Raw genomic sequence first — 16,969 nt, 5'->3', positions numbered from 1 at the left:
AAGAAAGGAAAAAACCACCCTGCTTCATTGACAATGTGGCCCTTGTGGTTGGCTGGAACATAAACCATGTAAATTAGACTGATTAAATGCAATACTACATATTATAACATAATCTATTCTAATATAGTGCCTAATTATGCCAGCAGTTACCTCATGCTGATAAAGAAGTCCTTCATCCAGTGATCAGGTTGCTGGCTTTTGAGCATTTTCAGTACACTGGAAGTATTTGATAATGTGACAAGCTATTACGACACTAATCCAATTTTAATGTCATTCGTGGAATAACTCATTCTAATTTCTTTCTGTGGACACAAAGAAATTAACTGTGCATTGAAAGATGTGGATTTTGTGCCGTTTCAAGCTCATATACCCCCAAAAGTTATTTACAGGGCCCAAAGAAGGGAAAATGACCTATATTTACCATCCCCCTGCAATTATACTGTAATGTAAACTTGGCAGACAGTAAATTATGATTTCTGACATTTTGGATGAGATGATAAACCGAGGTCCCGTGTGCAGCATGCACTTAGCGCACGTAAAAGAACCCACGGCAGCAAAAGAGTTCTTCCTGGCAAAATTCTGTAGAAAAATCCACTTCGATAGGAAAAACAAATAAAACTGCACACAGGAAAAAATACAAAAAAATGGGTGGCGCTGTAGTATGGTGACGTGTTCTCCCTGGGGAGAAATCTGTTGTGAGAAAAAGAAATACAAATACAAATAAATACAAAACACACCAGAAAATCACTATGAAAAATCCCCTCTGTCTGTCTGAAAGAGAAATGAAAGGGGAAAATAGACATGTTTGAAGCTTTTGCAAGTGTAAACAACAGCGACAAAAGAAGCATCATGTGTGATGCTGCCTGCGTCTTATTGCATACTTGACACAAGTTGCTGTGTTAATTGATTATGCAGTTTTACCAGTGTCTTCTAATATCCTTTATAAACCTTGAGCATAATGTGCAGGGTTTTTTTTCCTTATAAAGGTTATTTTCTGTAAATGAAAGGAAATATACCAGTTCATTATTTCAGAACACGGTCAACATTTGACAGTTCATCACAGTTGTGGAATTCACACATATTACACAGTTATCAACTCAAGGACAATCTGTGTGTATCTGTTATCAGCCACTGTGTCACAATACTGATTGATTCTTTTGTCTTTACAGATGCAGAGCTGAGGAAGAGTAATCTGACAGTGGAAAACAGAGCAGCAGACAGACAAACGTGAGTAGTATGTATGCAGAAAGATTGTGTACCTGTACCCAGCAAAGTCTGTTGGTAGTATGTAAAAATATGAACACCCAGAATGTGTTTTCTGTGTTAAGGAAAGAAGATGGGTTGACACAGAATATGTGTTTTTGGAGGAACTGTCCTGATTAAAAGTTGTGTGGTCTGTGGCTAAATTACTATTCATATCACTGTTCAGAGCAGTGACCTTGAATACTAGACCAACCAATGCTGAAGTCATATATGTTTAACATTGTGATGCAGAATCTATGTCCAGAGATGATGGAGTCTCCCGTCGGACTGACGGATGAGTAAGCAGGCAGGCTTATCTGTTGGTTTGTGTCCTCATATGAGAGAAAAGGCTGATTCTGCCTGACCAGCACAGGTGACTTTTTTTAGTGAAGTTCCTAGAGAAACACTAAGTATAAACACATGGCGAGAGAGCAGATGTGATGTAGCAGTATGAGTCAGTCTGGAGCTTTGATTCCTTCTTGAAACTGAAACTGGAAGAGATGAAAATAAAGGCAGATTCATGGCTGGGGACTGTAATTGGACGGATGTAGTGATAATCTTATTTCTTGGGGGATGCATACTCAGTCTAGCTACGCAAGTAAATGATGAAAACAGTTAGTAGGAAGCTTAGTAGGTGGTATTTACTATCCTGCTTATGCTGAATTAGAAGAGGCACTTCAGAACAGTAACATCAATAGCTCTTCTTGGACTGCCGATGCTGAGACTGTGGCAGATAAACCTGGTTGTGTACAGGTGTCTCAGAGTGAGCAGCATAATGAAACTGCGCTGAGATGCCCCCCCTACCCCACACCCCAAACAAAAAAATATATATGGTAAAATTTAAGAAAGTTTTCAACTGATGTTTCTCTTGGCTGACAGGGCAGAAAAGTCCAACTTCTCAGCAGAGGCCATTGCATTGTCGCTTCTCAGCCAGTTTTCGGAGAAGCGACTTCCCAAGGCCTCTGAACTGGATTGGCTGGTCTCTGAAACAGATGCTCCACAAGCCGTGAGTGATGTCCCCTCTGTGTTGTGTGTTGTTTTGTTTCTCTGTTGTAGGTGTGTTCTTTTGCTTTACTGTGTCAGAAGTGTGTAATGATGGGAAGAAGAGGTGTGTGGTTTGAGAAGTCTCTGTGACAATAACCCCACTAGTTTGTTCCTGTCCACATCACAACAGCCGACAACACCAAGAAATAACAGGCACTACAGTGAGTGTTGTGTCTCCACTGGTGCATGGCCTCCTTGAGACCTGACGCCAATAGTTCCCTGTGGACTGCCAGTGCTGAGATTGGCAGACGAATCTGGGTAAGGTTGTGTTTGGGCGACTTGTGGTGAGCAGCATGGGAGTAATGCCTCTAAAATGGTGCAGAAGATGGGGCAGCAAAAACAAACATCACCAATAGATAATACTACCTGCAGGGACAGTAACACCAGTGTAGAGATTCTAATAATAGTTTTGAAGACAGCATACCAAGAAATTATATATATATATATATATTTTTTTTATATATCTGTGATCAAGACTAAGATGATTATATCTCAGCTGGTAAGGTCAAGTCAGTCCTGAAGCAGCACACAGATGATTATGTGTATCTGTCTGCAACACAGACACTCGCAGTGTAGCATCCTGGAGTGTATTTCACAATGTACATGTACCTACCTGTGAACAGTTTTGCACTCCGGCACTGAATTTGCACACTCACTTCAGACACATACAGTAGACCCCACATAAAACCCTCATTTAAACTCACTCACAAAGCACACACATCATTATGTGCTTACAAATTTGCGCTGTAGTGTAGCGACGCGCTCTCCCTGGGTAGAGCAGCCCGAATTTCACACAGAGAAATCTGTTGTGATAAAAAGAAATACAAATACAAATACATATACACGCTCACACACATGCTCATGCACATATTTACATACATTATACATTTACCACACACATGTACGCATGTGTGCTACTACTGGAAATGGAACTGAGGCTACAAATATTAAATATTGAACAGCACACAAAGACTGTAACTGATGCTTTGGCAAAGGCATGCCCCTCATACATAAGTAAGAGATAGTTTTATTGTTACTTTTCTCATGATATTGTGAGGCACTTATATATATATTTTTTAGTATGCTTTGAATATGTGTATGTATTTTGAACTGTGACTATACTTTAGTTCTACTTTGCTTTCAACACATGAATGCCACTGTTGCAATTTGTTTATGGTGATTGTCATGCTTACTAAGTTCTTTTGTTTCACTTATGTGTAATCCTCCATAGGAACGCTGCAGTTTAGATAGCACAGAGTCAATCCATGGGTGAGACTTGTGTGACAGAGACTGTCATTGGCACATCAGCCTGTTCAGCCACAGGCAGCGCTGTACCAGACATGAACTAGGTTTTATCCTTGGTTACCACTGACTGATGGAGGCCTGTATATGTAATCCTCCATTCCTCACAAAAGGAGGGAAAGGAAATGAAATCTTGAAACAAGCCCAGTCATGGGTGCAACAGTCAAGTGGTTAAAATGTTGGACTTTCAGTCAGAGGGTCCCAGGTTCGAGTCTCAGTAAGAACGCCTGGTGGGTAAAGGATGGAGATTTTTCCAGTGTCCCAGGTCAGCATATGTGCAGACCTGCTTGTGCCTACACCTCCCTCATGTGTATACACATGCAGAAGATCAAATATCCACATTAAAGATCCTGTAATCCATGTCAGCATTTGGTGGGTCAGCTTAGCAGAAGTTGTGACCAGGATTCAAACCCAAGACCCTCAGATTGAAAGGCCAATGCTTTAACCGCTTGGTTATTGCGCCCATCAGAAGCAAGAACATACCAAGCATGCGCACCCCTGAAAGAGTATGGCCGCTTTCATATCATGGTAAAAGCAGTCAATGCATGTAAAAGGCCACTCATACATATCAATGAACAGGGGAGTTGCACCACAAAAAACACATAAAAAGAAGAAACTGGACCAGTTACTGCTTTATGTTAGGAAACAGGCTGTGACTTTGACATGACCAAGAAGACTGAACGCCCACACACAGTATTATGTGAGTGAAGTCTGCATTCTGTTTGTTTTGTTACAGCTACTTCCTCTGCCTGACTCCTATCCCATCTCTCCTTACGATGGAGAAAACGCAGACTTGATGCAAGCTGGGAATCAGGTCAGTGAAGCAGAGGGATGCAAAAACCTTGAACATCACTGGGTGGCTCTGTAGTGGTTTTCTGTCTGTGTTCCCCTGTTTAAATGATAATTCAGAACATCATCTGTTGTATTGTTTTTGTTGTTATTCATTTTTGAAAGAATTTTAACAACAGCTTTCTGTGTTCAGATAGGAAAGCTTAAACTAGAACACTTGATGTTTGTTGTTGTCCCACTCACTAAAGCAGAAGTAAAAAAAACAAAAAACAAAAAACAAACAAAACCCAGTTCCCACACTCACCTTCCTACACTACTGCTTAGACACACAAATACAACAGACTACACTCAGATCACAACAATTATAGATTTATTCACAAAATTAAATTCAGCCACACATTGCCCACTTGCAAACAGAAACATTCCGGCAATTGTACACACAAAACAAAACAAAGGCAGTATAGTTGCACACAAAACAAAAGAAGAGTCAGTTAACACTTTGTCACTGAGGACAGTTTCAGTCTGAGCACAAACACACACACACACACACAAATATTCTTTTCTGTCACTTGATGAAACCTAGTGGGTTATTCTTCCAGGCGTCTTAATCTGTGCTTTACTGAAGGTCATCCCTTCACTCCGTCTTTGCCATAATGTCCACGGTTCAAAATAAACTAAACCATTCTACTTTCACACCCCCTGATGCACATGTAACATATCCACACAGACACGCACACACACGCGCACGCGCGCGCGCACACACACACACACACACACACACACATTAATTCAAATTTGGGAAAAGAAAAAAAATTAGTGATAATGATGATAATGATAATTATGTGATGTCTTTCAGAAGAATGCAGTAAAAAATAAAAAATAAATGTAGCAGTTACTTTTTCTTGAATATAAAGCTTCCTTGTCCATCTGGAATACATGCTGGTCTCAAATGCACAACACAGGTATATGTAGACAGATGTCATACTGCCTGGACAGCACCCAAGGACTAACCCAGTCACTCAGGTCAGGACACACACACATAACTGGCCACAGCCAAACAGAATTTAAGAAAAGAATTATTAATTATAATCAATGCTCCCATATTTTCGAAGCAATCACACCACAGTGTTGTAATCTTTTACAATACAATGTTAGATTAGCAGAAGGGAAACAACTCAATATATGGATAATATGCCAGAACAATATTTTGTAATCACTCCAAACTGGAGCAGTTCTAAAACAAAGTTATATGTGTAAATAAACAAGATTTAGGAGGTATTTTCTTTTCTTCTGTAAATGGAAATCCTCTGTTTAAGTTTGTGTATCTCTTACAATTGCAGTGACTAACACAATACATTTTGGCAAATATTCAACATGACAGTTGCGGTCTTGATTATTATTTCTCCCTTCCGCACAAACACTAGCGTGCAGTCAGTATATAGTTTATTTTCAGTCTAATATCATCATCTTAGATGAACAGACTATAGATGATTAAATGAACAATCAGTATATGATATTCACCAAAGGAAGCATTAACATGACATTAAAAAGAATATATATGTTTGCATTGGCCTGGTTGAAGCATCAAGAATTATTCACATATCAATCAGCCTTTGTCTCCATAACTGTGGATCACAGAACAACTTTTATTTGCCGAATACTATAAAGTATGCAGCGAAATAAAAGGGGGAAAATGATATCAAGGAAATGGTTGACATTTATCTTGTTTAACAATTTGTTTAATGTCTGCAGCTGAACTTGAGTTTTAGATTTTTTAACCTACTGTTTGACCCAGATTATAATCACAAGGTTGTGTACTTAAGTTTTTTCTTCTGACACACACTACTTTGCCTTTGGATCTTACCCACCAGACAACTTTGTAAGTAATCCCCAGAACATGTGTCTCAGATTTATCTGGCAGGAAAAACAAGGCAAAATTAACAGGAAAACATCTGTAAACAGTATAAAGAATGGAGGCCTAAATATACCTGATATAAAGAGATATTGAGGCATTAGAAATTATGTGGCTGAAAAAAAGAATTGAAGCAGCTAGGCACTATTTGTATTGAATTATATCCCTTTTAACCACTATTAATAAATATGGTCCCAATTACACATTGAAAGGTGACTCAAGCAATAAAGTTTGGACCAATACATTCAAAGCTTATAAACATTTTTGTGATAATGTAAAACCAAAAAAAAAACGGAGCTCCTTGCTGAACCTGTTGTCAAAATGAAAAAAGTATGAAAAAATATATTCATGTATAAAAGTTGGATACAGAAGGAAATGTATTGCTCGTTTTATAAATAATAATGGATATTTCTTAATGTTAGATGAAATCAATGAGAAATAGAGTATGAATGTCAACTTCTTGGTCTTGAATTGTTGTAAAATGTCGGTTTAGGAATATGATGATAATAATACATAGTTTTTCTATGGCGCGATATCCAGCACCAATGCTGCTCAAAGCACCTTACATCATAGTTGACTATAAACATGCCTTAAAAAACATACCAACCGCTATCTGACAATGGAAAACATCCAGTGCGTTCATATGAATGCAAAAGCACACTAAAGATTATAAAAGCTATGAAATAAATAATGTGTAGATTAAAACAAAATGCATTTTATAGATCACACACTCACACACACACACACACACACACACACACACACACACACACACACAGATTATATAAATGTCCCTCCCTTACAGACACACACGCACTGACATCAAATATCAACTGTACTAAAAACAAAATTGCATAAGAATTAGAATATTTCTTATTTTCTAACATAGAATTCTGTTCGGACACACTAACATGCCTACATACTTACACACGCATACCAGAGCATTGTAACCTCACAAACACATGCATGCACGCACGCGCACACGCACGCATGCATGCACGCACACGCGCGCGTGCACACACACATGCACACGCACACGCACACGCGCACACACACACACACACACAGATTATATATATCTAGTATATGTTTATAGTCAAGTTCAGCTTTCACTATACCAAAACTGAAAACGGAAAGATAATACTATATTGGTAAAAATCGTTCAATATTCACTGCTGAACTTATTGCTGTTCTTATGGCTCTAAATCATATTCTTGATCTTCCAATTTGCCTTCTACAAGTCTTGTTTTGCGTTGATTCCAAATCTGTATTATGTGCTTTAAACTCATCAAATTGTAAGAACAAATCCAAAATCATAATAGAAATCAGCCACATTTTACATCTTTTAAGCTTGAAAGGAACACATATTACGTTTCGCTGGGTTCCTTCACATCTCGGTATTCTATACAATGAATGGGCTGACAGGGCTGCAAGAAAAGGTGCAAAAAAACGAACAGGGAACCATAGAACTTGATGTGCCTCTGTCTGTACAAGAGGGTTATCGAATACTAGAAAAAACATCGTGGGACAAAGTCAGAGAATTATACCAGGAAAACGGCAAAACTTTTAACCATAGTGTAATTAATGTTCAACAACCGGGAACTATCAATCAGTCAGATACATACAGTAATTCAATAAGATTAAGGCAGATTCATACATTATCAAACAGGATAAAACTGAACGCTTTTATAACTAAGTTCAGCAAAGATGTCAGATGCATATGTGGAGAACATATATCTAGCAACCATATAATATTCGAATGTCAGAATCTAAAATGTTTTTTGCCAGACTTCACCAAAAGTTCTTTTGAATGTGTTATTAACAATTCCAATATGTTATTTGTTGTTGCAAAAGGTTTGCTGCGTAGTCCAATAGGACATTTGTTATAGTTGTTTGATGTTGGCGTTTATAACGTTTCCATTTTCTCTAGCGTTGTCTCTCCCTATTCACCCTCCACACATACACACACTTTTACCCCCACCCCCCTCCCACAACCCCTACCCCCACAGGTTGTTTTTTTCTTCGTCTAATATCACTTCAAGTGGAAAGACGCTAAACTGAAGACTACTACACACACACACAGACACACACACACACACACACACACACACACACACACACACACACACACATGCCCATTAAAAATAACCAGATAGAAAAAATGACATCACATCTAAGACCAAAACTACATAAAATTCACAATGCATTAAAACAGGACTGTAAAAATGCTAGCACAAAGATACTTGCCAACAAACATACCTTGGTTTAACCATTCCGCCCAGAACAAAAATGCTTACGGAAAAGGTAAGTTTTCAGATCTGACTTAAAGGAATGTCGATCAGAGGAATTTCTAAGAGGTGAAGGAAGGGAGTTCCACACTTGGGGAACCTGAGCTCTGAAAGACCTATTTCCAGCGCATTTCAGATTAGTCCTTGGAACTTCAAGCAGCTTTTCAGAACTGAATCTTAATGTTCTGTGCGGTTCATATGTTCCCAGTACAGAGGAGAGATACATTGGAAGAGACTTGACAAAATGTTTGAAGGCGAGTGTTGCTAACTTATAGTTAATGCGGGACTCAATTGGAAGCCAGTGTAACTGATTCAGCAGAGGTGTAACATGATCAGATTTCTTTTTGGAAAGAACCAGTCATGCAGCATTGTTCTGGATTTTCTGTAATCTGTTGATGGAGGAAGATGGTAAACCTGCAAGAGTGGAACTGCAGTAATCCAGTCTGAACAGGACAAATGAGGAAACCATCTGAGCCCTATTTTTCTCTGTTATGTAGGGTCTGACTGAGGCTAGCCTTCGGAGATGAAAATTACATGAGCGATACAAGAATGAAATTTGATTGTTCATAGTCAAGGTTTGGTTGAGATATACACCCAGGTATTTGGCTGATGTTTGAAATGCTACTGAAGCAGGGCCAAACGTAACTGGGTCCTTTTCTGCTGCCTTAAGACGAGTTAGGTCTCCTATGGCTAAGAGTTTGGTTTTGTCTTCATTGAGCTTTATCTTGTTTTTGTCCATCCATGTTTTTACATCAGCTACACAAGCTTCCAATTCAGTAATGACTGTTTTAAAATCAGATGGTGGAGTGGCTTTTTGTAGTTCTGTGTCATCTGCATATTTATGGTAACCAAATGAGTGCCTTTTGAAGATGTCAGACAAAGGTTGAGTGTACAAAGTGAACAAGATAGGCCCAAAGACTGATCCCTGAGGGACACTTTAACCTTGAGTTGACGATTTGAAAGATATGAAGAAAACCATTTTAAAGCAGTAGATTTAATGCCAAAAGTAGTGCTAAGACGATTGATAAGAATTTGGTGGTCAGTTGTATCAAATGCCGCTGACAGATTTAAAAATGCTACTACAGATTAAGTCTTTTGTCTGTGTTTGAGAGTAGACTATCTGTGACTGAAAGAAGGGCTGTTTCTGTGCTATGGCTTTTCCGGTAAGCTGACTGACAAGTTTCAAGCAGGCTGTTTTCATCAAGATGTTCCTGGAGCTGATGTGACAACTTTTTCAATGATTTTAGAAACGAAAGAAAGATTAGAGACAGGTCTATAGTTCTTTAGCGGATTTGTGTCCAAATTGTGCTTTTTCAAAAGAGGGGTGACAATGGCCAATTTAAGACAATTATCAGCAGTGCCTGACTCTAGAGAATGATTAATAATTCTGGTGATCAAGGGGAGAAGGTCATCAAGACATAATTTGAAAAGGTTAGCGGGCAATGGATCAAGGTCACAGTTCTTACTTGGAGATTTAAGAATAAAATCTCTTACAGCTTTTTCAGAGACAGGTCTAAAACGTGTCATTAAATTTCCTTTAAAATCATTAAATCGGTCCTCTGGTGGGTTAGCATCCAGTTCTTGTTGGATGTTTACAATTTTGTCATTAAAATAGTAACTAAAAGCATCAGGGAGATCCGGAGGAGGAATATTTTTTGGTAGCAACAGTTCTCTATTTTTGTCAATGAGCTGGTTTGATACAGCATAGAGCTGTTTGGACATGGAACACTGACTGATGGAGGCGCTGAAATGTTGACACTTTACAGCTGTCTGCATTGTCATTCAGTTTTTTCCACTTCTTAACATAAACCTGTCTGGAGACAGTCAGTTTGTTGGAGCGCCAGACGTGCTCGGCCTGTCCTCGACCCTTGGCAGCCCTCAGTTCATCAGTCATCCATATGTCAAACAATGTGGGCTTACATTTACAGATAATTGTTTAGATGATAAGTGCATTGAAGATCCTTTGTTCTATTTACAAAGGTACTCAACTGTACCATGAGATCTTGACACTAGATAAAGATATGCCAAATTACTGCAATAAGTGCTTAGATAATATTGAATGAAATATATGGGATAAAATATTTTTTTATAAAGTTAACAGATTTCAAGATATTAAACTATAATGGTTCCAGATGCGTCTAATCCATTAGATCATTTGAACCAACATAATTCGAAAAGAAATCGGCTTTACACAAAATAGTAATTGTGACTGATTCAGTGGTTGATTAAATTATTTTCCTTGGTAAAAGATTTAGTTACAAGTGTAGATTGGATAAATGCTTGCCATCCAATCAGTCATTTGAAAGTTGTATCGCTCTAAGATATAATGTAGAAGAATATAATGTGAAAGTAAACTGCACACTACAGCTGTAAAGCTGTACAAAGCAGTGTACATCTGTCATAAAACTGAAAATTGTACACGACACCAGTGTACATCTGTCATTATAGCTGGAAGTAAAGCTGTACACATCAACAGTGTACATCTGTTGTTGAAACTGAAATGAAAACTATACCAGGTCAATGTTTGTTCTTGAAATGGATCTCAGCATACGTGAAAGTTAAATCAGTTAATATCTGTTTCAAAAAGCAAAGTTTAAAACGATAATTTGTGTGTCTTAGTTATATTCAGGTTAAATGTGGACACCCACCTCAGCTGATATGGCCAGGAGAATAGCCACCTGGGACAGTGTGTAACATTACACTGACACCACCAGCACAGCAACATGATGAAACAGGCAGTGAACATCTCATTTTTTGTGATGGGTGGCTGTAATTCAAACTGACGTGTGGACTGCAGGTTTGGCACTGTTCTGACAGTAAACCATGAGACCTCCACCCCAACCCTTAGGATGTCTTCCTGAAAGGAGTTTGTAAATGACAGTTTCTCAAAAGAAAGGTAAAAGAATGGCAACAATATTTACTGATTTGATGTTTGATTTGAAGAGCAACATTGCAAAGAATGGTATCTCTGATGGTGATGCCAGTGATTTCATTATTATTATTATTATTAACTGTATTTGTGGTAACAGTGGAACCAGAATCACAGTCATTGGCATTATTATTATTGTCAACATGTTAAATTCATTGTGTTTTTTGTATTCGCAGACCAAGTTGCGAGGCAATCTGGAATGGGCGCCCCCACGAGCTCAGATCATCTTCACCATTCATCCTCAGGAAAAGTCAGTGTCTGTGGAGCTGGTGTTTTTTTCTGGCTGTGATTGAATTTTATTCAGTATGTAACAAGGATGCTTAACTCAATCGTGCCTGGTCGGCTGCAGATTTCCGACGCTGTTCCGTTTACTTGAAAGCGTGTCAGACGCATTGTTACAACAGATTTTGATCTTTTTTTTAACATTACCGATCTTGCTTTAAGGGCGATAACTCATGATTTCCAGATAACTCCGACATTTTTCTTGCGAGTTCCTTCCCTGAGACCGTTGTTCATTCGTTCTGTAGTAGTTTTCTTTGTTTGTGAACCGGACAACCCGAAATGACAACATCATATGGTTTTCAACATGGCGGCACCAAGGCGAAACCAATTCGTGCGGAACATAAGAATGGCTCAAGCACTCGAATTGATTCATGAAACCGGGTCTGATGATGAAGATGCTGTTGTTGGATTGTTCGACAGTGCAGGTGACGAAATTTCGGACTCTTGATTCCGACTATATTCCTGACGACATTGACGACGAAGTGGCGGACACCGACGATGATAAAGGTGGAATGACTGGTCAGCACAACACGTGCACCTGTTGCAGCAGCTGATTCTCCAACTAATGGAGAAGAACCCGAGGAGATGGAAGTAGATGAGAACAATCTGTTTGATGATCATAGAGATCCAGATTATATGTATGACTGGAGTAGAAATTTGGCAAATTTTCCACTCAACCCATCCTTCTGTTTGACACCAGGATTACAGGGCCCACTCAAATTGCCGCCTTGGGAGGATTGCAAACCAGTTGACTTCTACAGTCTCTCCATTGATAAAAGTATATTGAAACACATGAAAACAGAGACAAACTGTAATGCTGCAAATAACATCCAGCAGCTACAGCAAAGAGAAGAACTCTCCCCACGGTCACGATTCAGCACCTGGAAGCCTAGGACACTGGATGAAATCAGAAAATTTCTGGCTATCCTCATCCACATGGGGATAGTAAAGAAACCAAGGATAGTGGACTACTGGTGTACTAATCCAGTTATGAAGACTGGATTTGCCTCCAAGCTGCTGAAACGGGACAGGTTCAGAGCCATCCTGTCGTTCTTCCACCTGAATGACAACTCTACATTCCTGGAGCGAAACCATCCTGACCATGATCCACTCCACAAGCTGAGACCATTGACTGACCACCTTGTGCATGTAAGTTATTTTCTTTTTTGTGGGTTTGTTTTGAATGTGTGTGTGTGTGTGTATGTGTGCATGCCTGTGTGTGTGTGTGTTATTTGTTCTTCCCCACTTGTTAAATATTATTAGTTCAAATGATAGCGAATGTTAGTAGATAGTGGTAGTATTAGCTGAAGTAGTGGTGATGGTTTGCTGTATCATACATATTGTGATTGTCCACAATAGTAAAAACTGTTTGCATGTTTCAGCTCTTCAAGACTGTGTACATCCCGGAGCAGAATATTTGCATCGATGAGGCCCTTTGCCCCTGGAGAGGCCGGTCATCTTTCCGGGTCTACATGAAAGACAAGCCGGTAAAGTGGGGCATCAAGATGCATGAGCTGTGTGAGAGCTCCTTGGGGTATTGTAGAACCTTGAGGTGTACTGCCACAAGCTGGGTCTCAGCAACCACCCCCACGATGTTGTCTTCAGGCTCCTGGACCAACTGCAAGACTGTGGCTTTGTCCTTTATGTGGACAATTACTACTGCTCACCCACCTTGGCCCGCAGTCTCACTGCTGTCAGCACTGGATGTGTAGGCACTATGCGGGCTAACCGGGTGGGCATGCCGAAGAATTTGGTGACTGGAGCCTTCGCCCGTGGCCAGATGGACTACAGGAGACTGAACCAGGTGATGGTCATTAGGTAGAAGGATAAGAGGGATGTGCATATTATAACAACTCAGCACATCCCTGAACTGACCACAGTGAGATCACGGTCAGAACACAAAAGAAAGCCCACAGTTGTTGACTACATTGGCAGCATGGTTGGTGTTGACCGCAGTGACCAGATGGTTTCTTACATGCCAATGCACCGGAAGACCATCAAATGGTGGAAGAAGTTGGTCTTCCACCTTTTGACCCTCACGATGATCCAGTCTCACTGCCTGTACAACAAGCTGCAGAGGAGTCTGGGGAAAAAAACAGCTGACACTGGAAGAATTTGCTATTTAATTACACATACTTAACCGTGACCCAACTAGTGCAGACTCCGGCAGGGGTCTGACATTCCTGTCCTGTGCAAACTACTATCCGCCTATGTGGAGAAAACGAAAGTAACTACAGCCGATAACCTCCTGGAAGTAGGTAACCTCCCCTTTGTCCCGCTGGCTAGCACCCTCTTTTTCCGGCAGCCATCATGACTCCTGCTCCTGTGCACTTCATACGGCTAAGTTTTTTTTTTGTATTTTCTGTCTGTCTGTCGATTCTCTGGCATTCTTATTTTTTGTCAAATTATGTCTCCAACCAGGTCACATAATTATGTAGCTTGATTGGGCGATCGGGCTAAAATTAAGGCACGAACGCAATCGATTCACTGACACTCTTGGCCCTCTACTCCTGGCCCTCTCAACAATGCCAACCCGCCGCCTCCTCCACTTCCTCCGCTCCCTCCGGTCGACTCCAGACCTCTGTCACCTCCTTTGGTGACTTCTAGAGGTTTGTTGCCCCACACTCAAGTCAGTGTTGCCTTTAATGTCATTTTTATCGATCCGCGAACGCACTCAACGCGATCCGCATTTTCTCGGCCCTGCCAGTCAGCAGTGCACGAGTCGACCTCCTCTATCTCTTTACCCATACCCACAGTTGCACCAATGGCATGTGCCACAATCCCTTTGGGGAAACAACACACGCACCAAAAAAAAAAAAAAAAAAAAAAGTGCTTTGGATCTGCACGCTAGACTGGGCCCTATGGGCGATGCGTCCGTGGTAGTGGCCGTGACATCAGATCATGCGACCCCCCACGTGCATGCCTCGACCGTCTCAGATCCAATGGCGACCGAGGCGCATAGGGATGCCCTCCCTAGGTGTAGGAAGGAAGGTGGACCACTAGGGGACACGCTCGCCCATACGCGTGCATCCCCCCCCTCCTTTTCCGGAGCGCCCGATCCAAGGGAGGCAACCCCTGCTTCGGCACCCTTGCCGGTGACCGCCGCAGTTATTTCCCTTGCACTGGCACTGCTCCTCGCCTACAGTGTGGGTGCGTGCACGGTCCCACCAAGCTATGCGGTGATGACCCCATCTGCCACACCGCTGATTGCTGCTGTTACCCATCCACTAATGGCGTCTCAGCAAGCTGCTCAACCAAACAATCAGCAACTCATTGCTAACTTGCTGCAGCAATTATGCACCACTCTGCTTCCCGGTGCCACACCTTGCACCTGCACCGCCCCTCGCCCACAGAGCAGGTACGTGCACGGCCCACTGAACTTCGGCTGTGCTGGATTCTTCTGTCCCATCGCCTAACTCTGCTGTTACCCAGACTAATTTTGGCACTTCCACGTCGGAGTGCCTCTTGATAACTCGATCCTGCCTCTCGGCAGTGCTCGGGCTGATCTTGTCTATCCCTTTATCCGTCAACACACAACAGCTGAACATCAGTCCTCTCGCAGGAGCTATTCGCGAGGTTGGACCGCCGTTCAGCTACAGGGGGATGCACATCCCACAGCAAGCCGACGGACTTGCCACCCCCTCGTCCACGACGCCCATAACACTGGATTACGGCGCCGTCATGCCACATGCCCTGACCGTCTCGTGTCCGATGGCGACCGATTCGGGTTGGGATGCCCACGGCACTATGGGACATTATAATTATTCCCCTTATGGCCGTTTTCACCTGTGTTGGTTACGGTGGCATCGAACCACAGACTCTCACACGCAGCATGACACTCCTCCCTCTACAGCGAGGACACGTCGCACCAGGGGATATGTGCTGTAAAGACACCATCCTTTTCACCGATTATCGGCGCCAAGGGAGGCGACTCCGCATTCGTAACCTAGGCGGTTGACGCTGTAGTTACTTTCGCCGACACAGCACGTCACTCCTGCCCCCTGTGCTGTCCACCAACGATGTTTTTTCGGTTTCTCATTGGGTCCTGATGCCCATTCATGGACTTTACACAACTTTGCACAGCAACTGCACCTCTTGCTGTTTCTCAGGCTATTAGCCACTGAACTTTTGGGTTCTTCATCCCCCCACACTTGCACACAGTCCTCTACAGGCAACCAACCCTGTTACCATTCTCTTGTTATACACAATAACAGGAAATAAATCACAATATTTTCCCTTCTATTCTTTTTGATTTATTATCAAAATCAACACACACACAAAAAAAAGAAAAAAGAAAAAAGAAGATATATATATATATATATATTTTTATATTCATATATATATTATATTATATATATATATATATATAAATAAAATAAAATAAAAATTTTTTAAATGTGTATATATATATATATATAGATAGATAGATAGATAGATAGAGGTATAGATATATATATACAACATCTTGCTACATTTATACACATTTCTATTTACACTTATAGATGTATACTTATCCCTCGGTATACACGTGTGTGCGCTTACGGGATAGGTTCATACGACTTTCATATTAACATGTACAATTTTATTTCTATCTTTATTCATTGACATCTATTCATTGAGATTCCCTACATAGCAATATAGGCACACTTGCATTTGCGTCATTCTGTTCACAATGCCCAGAACTCTCTGTGTCTACATACTGGCACTTTATTCATATGCGTATGTACATCTCTTACGTATAGGTGCATACACAGATTCCTTTCCATTACGGATTATGCACACTTACCCATTTACTTGGGTATATCTGTGCACGCTACACGTATGCTTATACAGCTGCATATTTCTTGTGACTCGATCTCTTGTCATGTCATTGGCATAATCCTGACATCATCACTTGAGTTGATGGAAATTTATAATCCCTTTGCACATATATGTATTCATTTTCATACATTCATCCCTACCTTCCTTTCGGAGGACGACTGCACTCACAGACAAAACTGCCTCATTCACACCTGAATGTATGCTCCTTCACATATTTCACATATCAGTAGTGGCTGGTCCTTAGGGACCCACACACACGCCCTCCACCTTGTCGCGCTATTCTGCACTAGTTGGGTCACGGTTGAGTATGTGTAATTAAAAGGAAATTTTCTATCTAAAATTACGTTTAAATAACATACT

The 16,969-nt window shown here is 40.9% G+C and overlaps 1 protein-coding gene across 3 annotated transcripts in view; it reads left to right on the top strand.

Moving 5' to 3' along the window:
- Window positions 1-16,969, top strand: part of LOC143275205 (run domain Beclin-1-interacting and cysteine-rich domain-containing protein-like) — a 152,198-nt gene that overhangs the window by 106,516 nt on the left and 28,713 nt on the right. For all 3 annotated transcript variants that reach the window (XM_076579178.1, XM_076579181.1, XM_076579179.1), the window contains exons 13-16: window positions 1,170-1,227; window positions 2,122-2,248; window positions 4,325-4,402; window positions 11,683-11,756. In XM_076579178.1, coding sequence (XP_076435293.1) covers window positions 1,170-1,227; window positions 2,122-2,248; window positions 4,325-4,402; window positions 11,683-11,756 — 337 coding nt within the window. The remainder of the gene's footprint in view (window positions 1-1,169; window positions 1,228-2,121; window positions 2,249-4,324; window positions 4,403-11,682; window positions 11,757-16,969) is intronic.

This window comes from Babylonia areolata, chromosome 30, assembly GCF_041734735.1.
Source record: "Babylonia areolata isolate BAREFJ2019XMU chromosome 30, ASM4173473v1, whole genome shotgun sequence".
NCBI lineage: Eukaryota > Metazoa > Mollusca > Gastropoda > Neogastropoda > Buccinidae > Babylonia > Babylonia areolata.
This window is presented reverse-complemented; position numbering and strand designations above follow the sequence as displayed.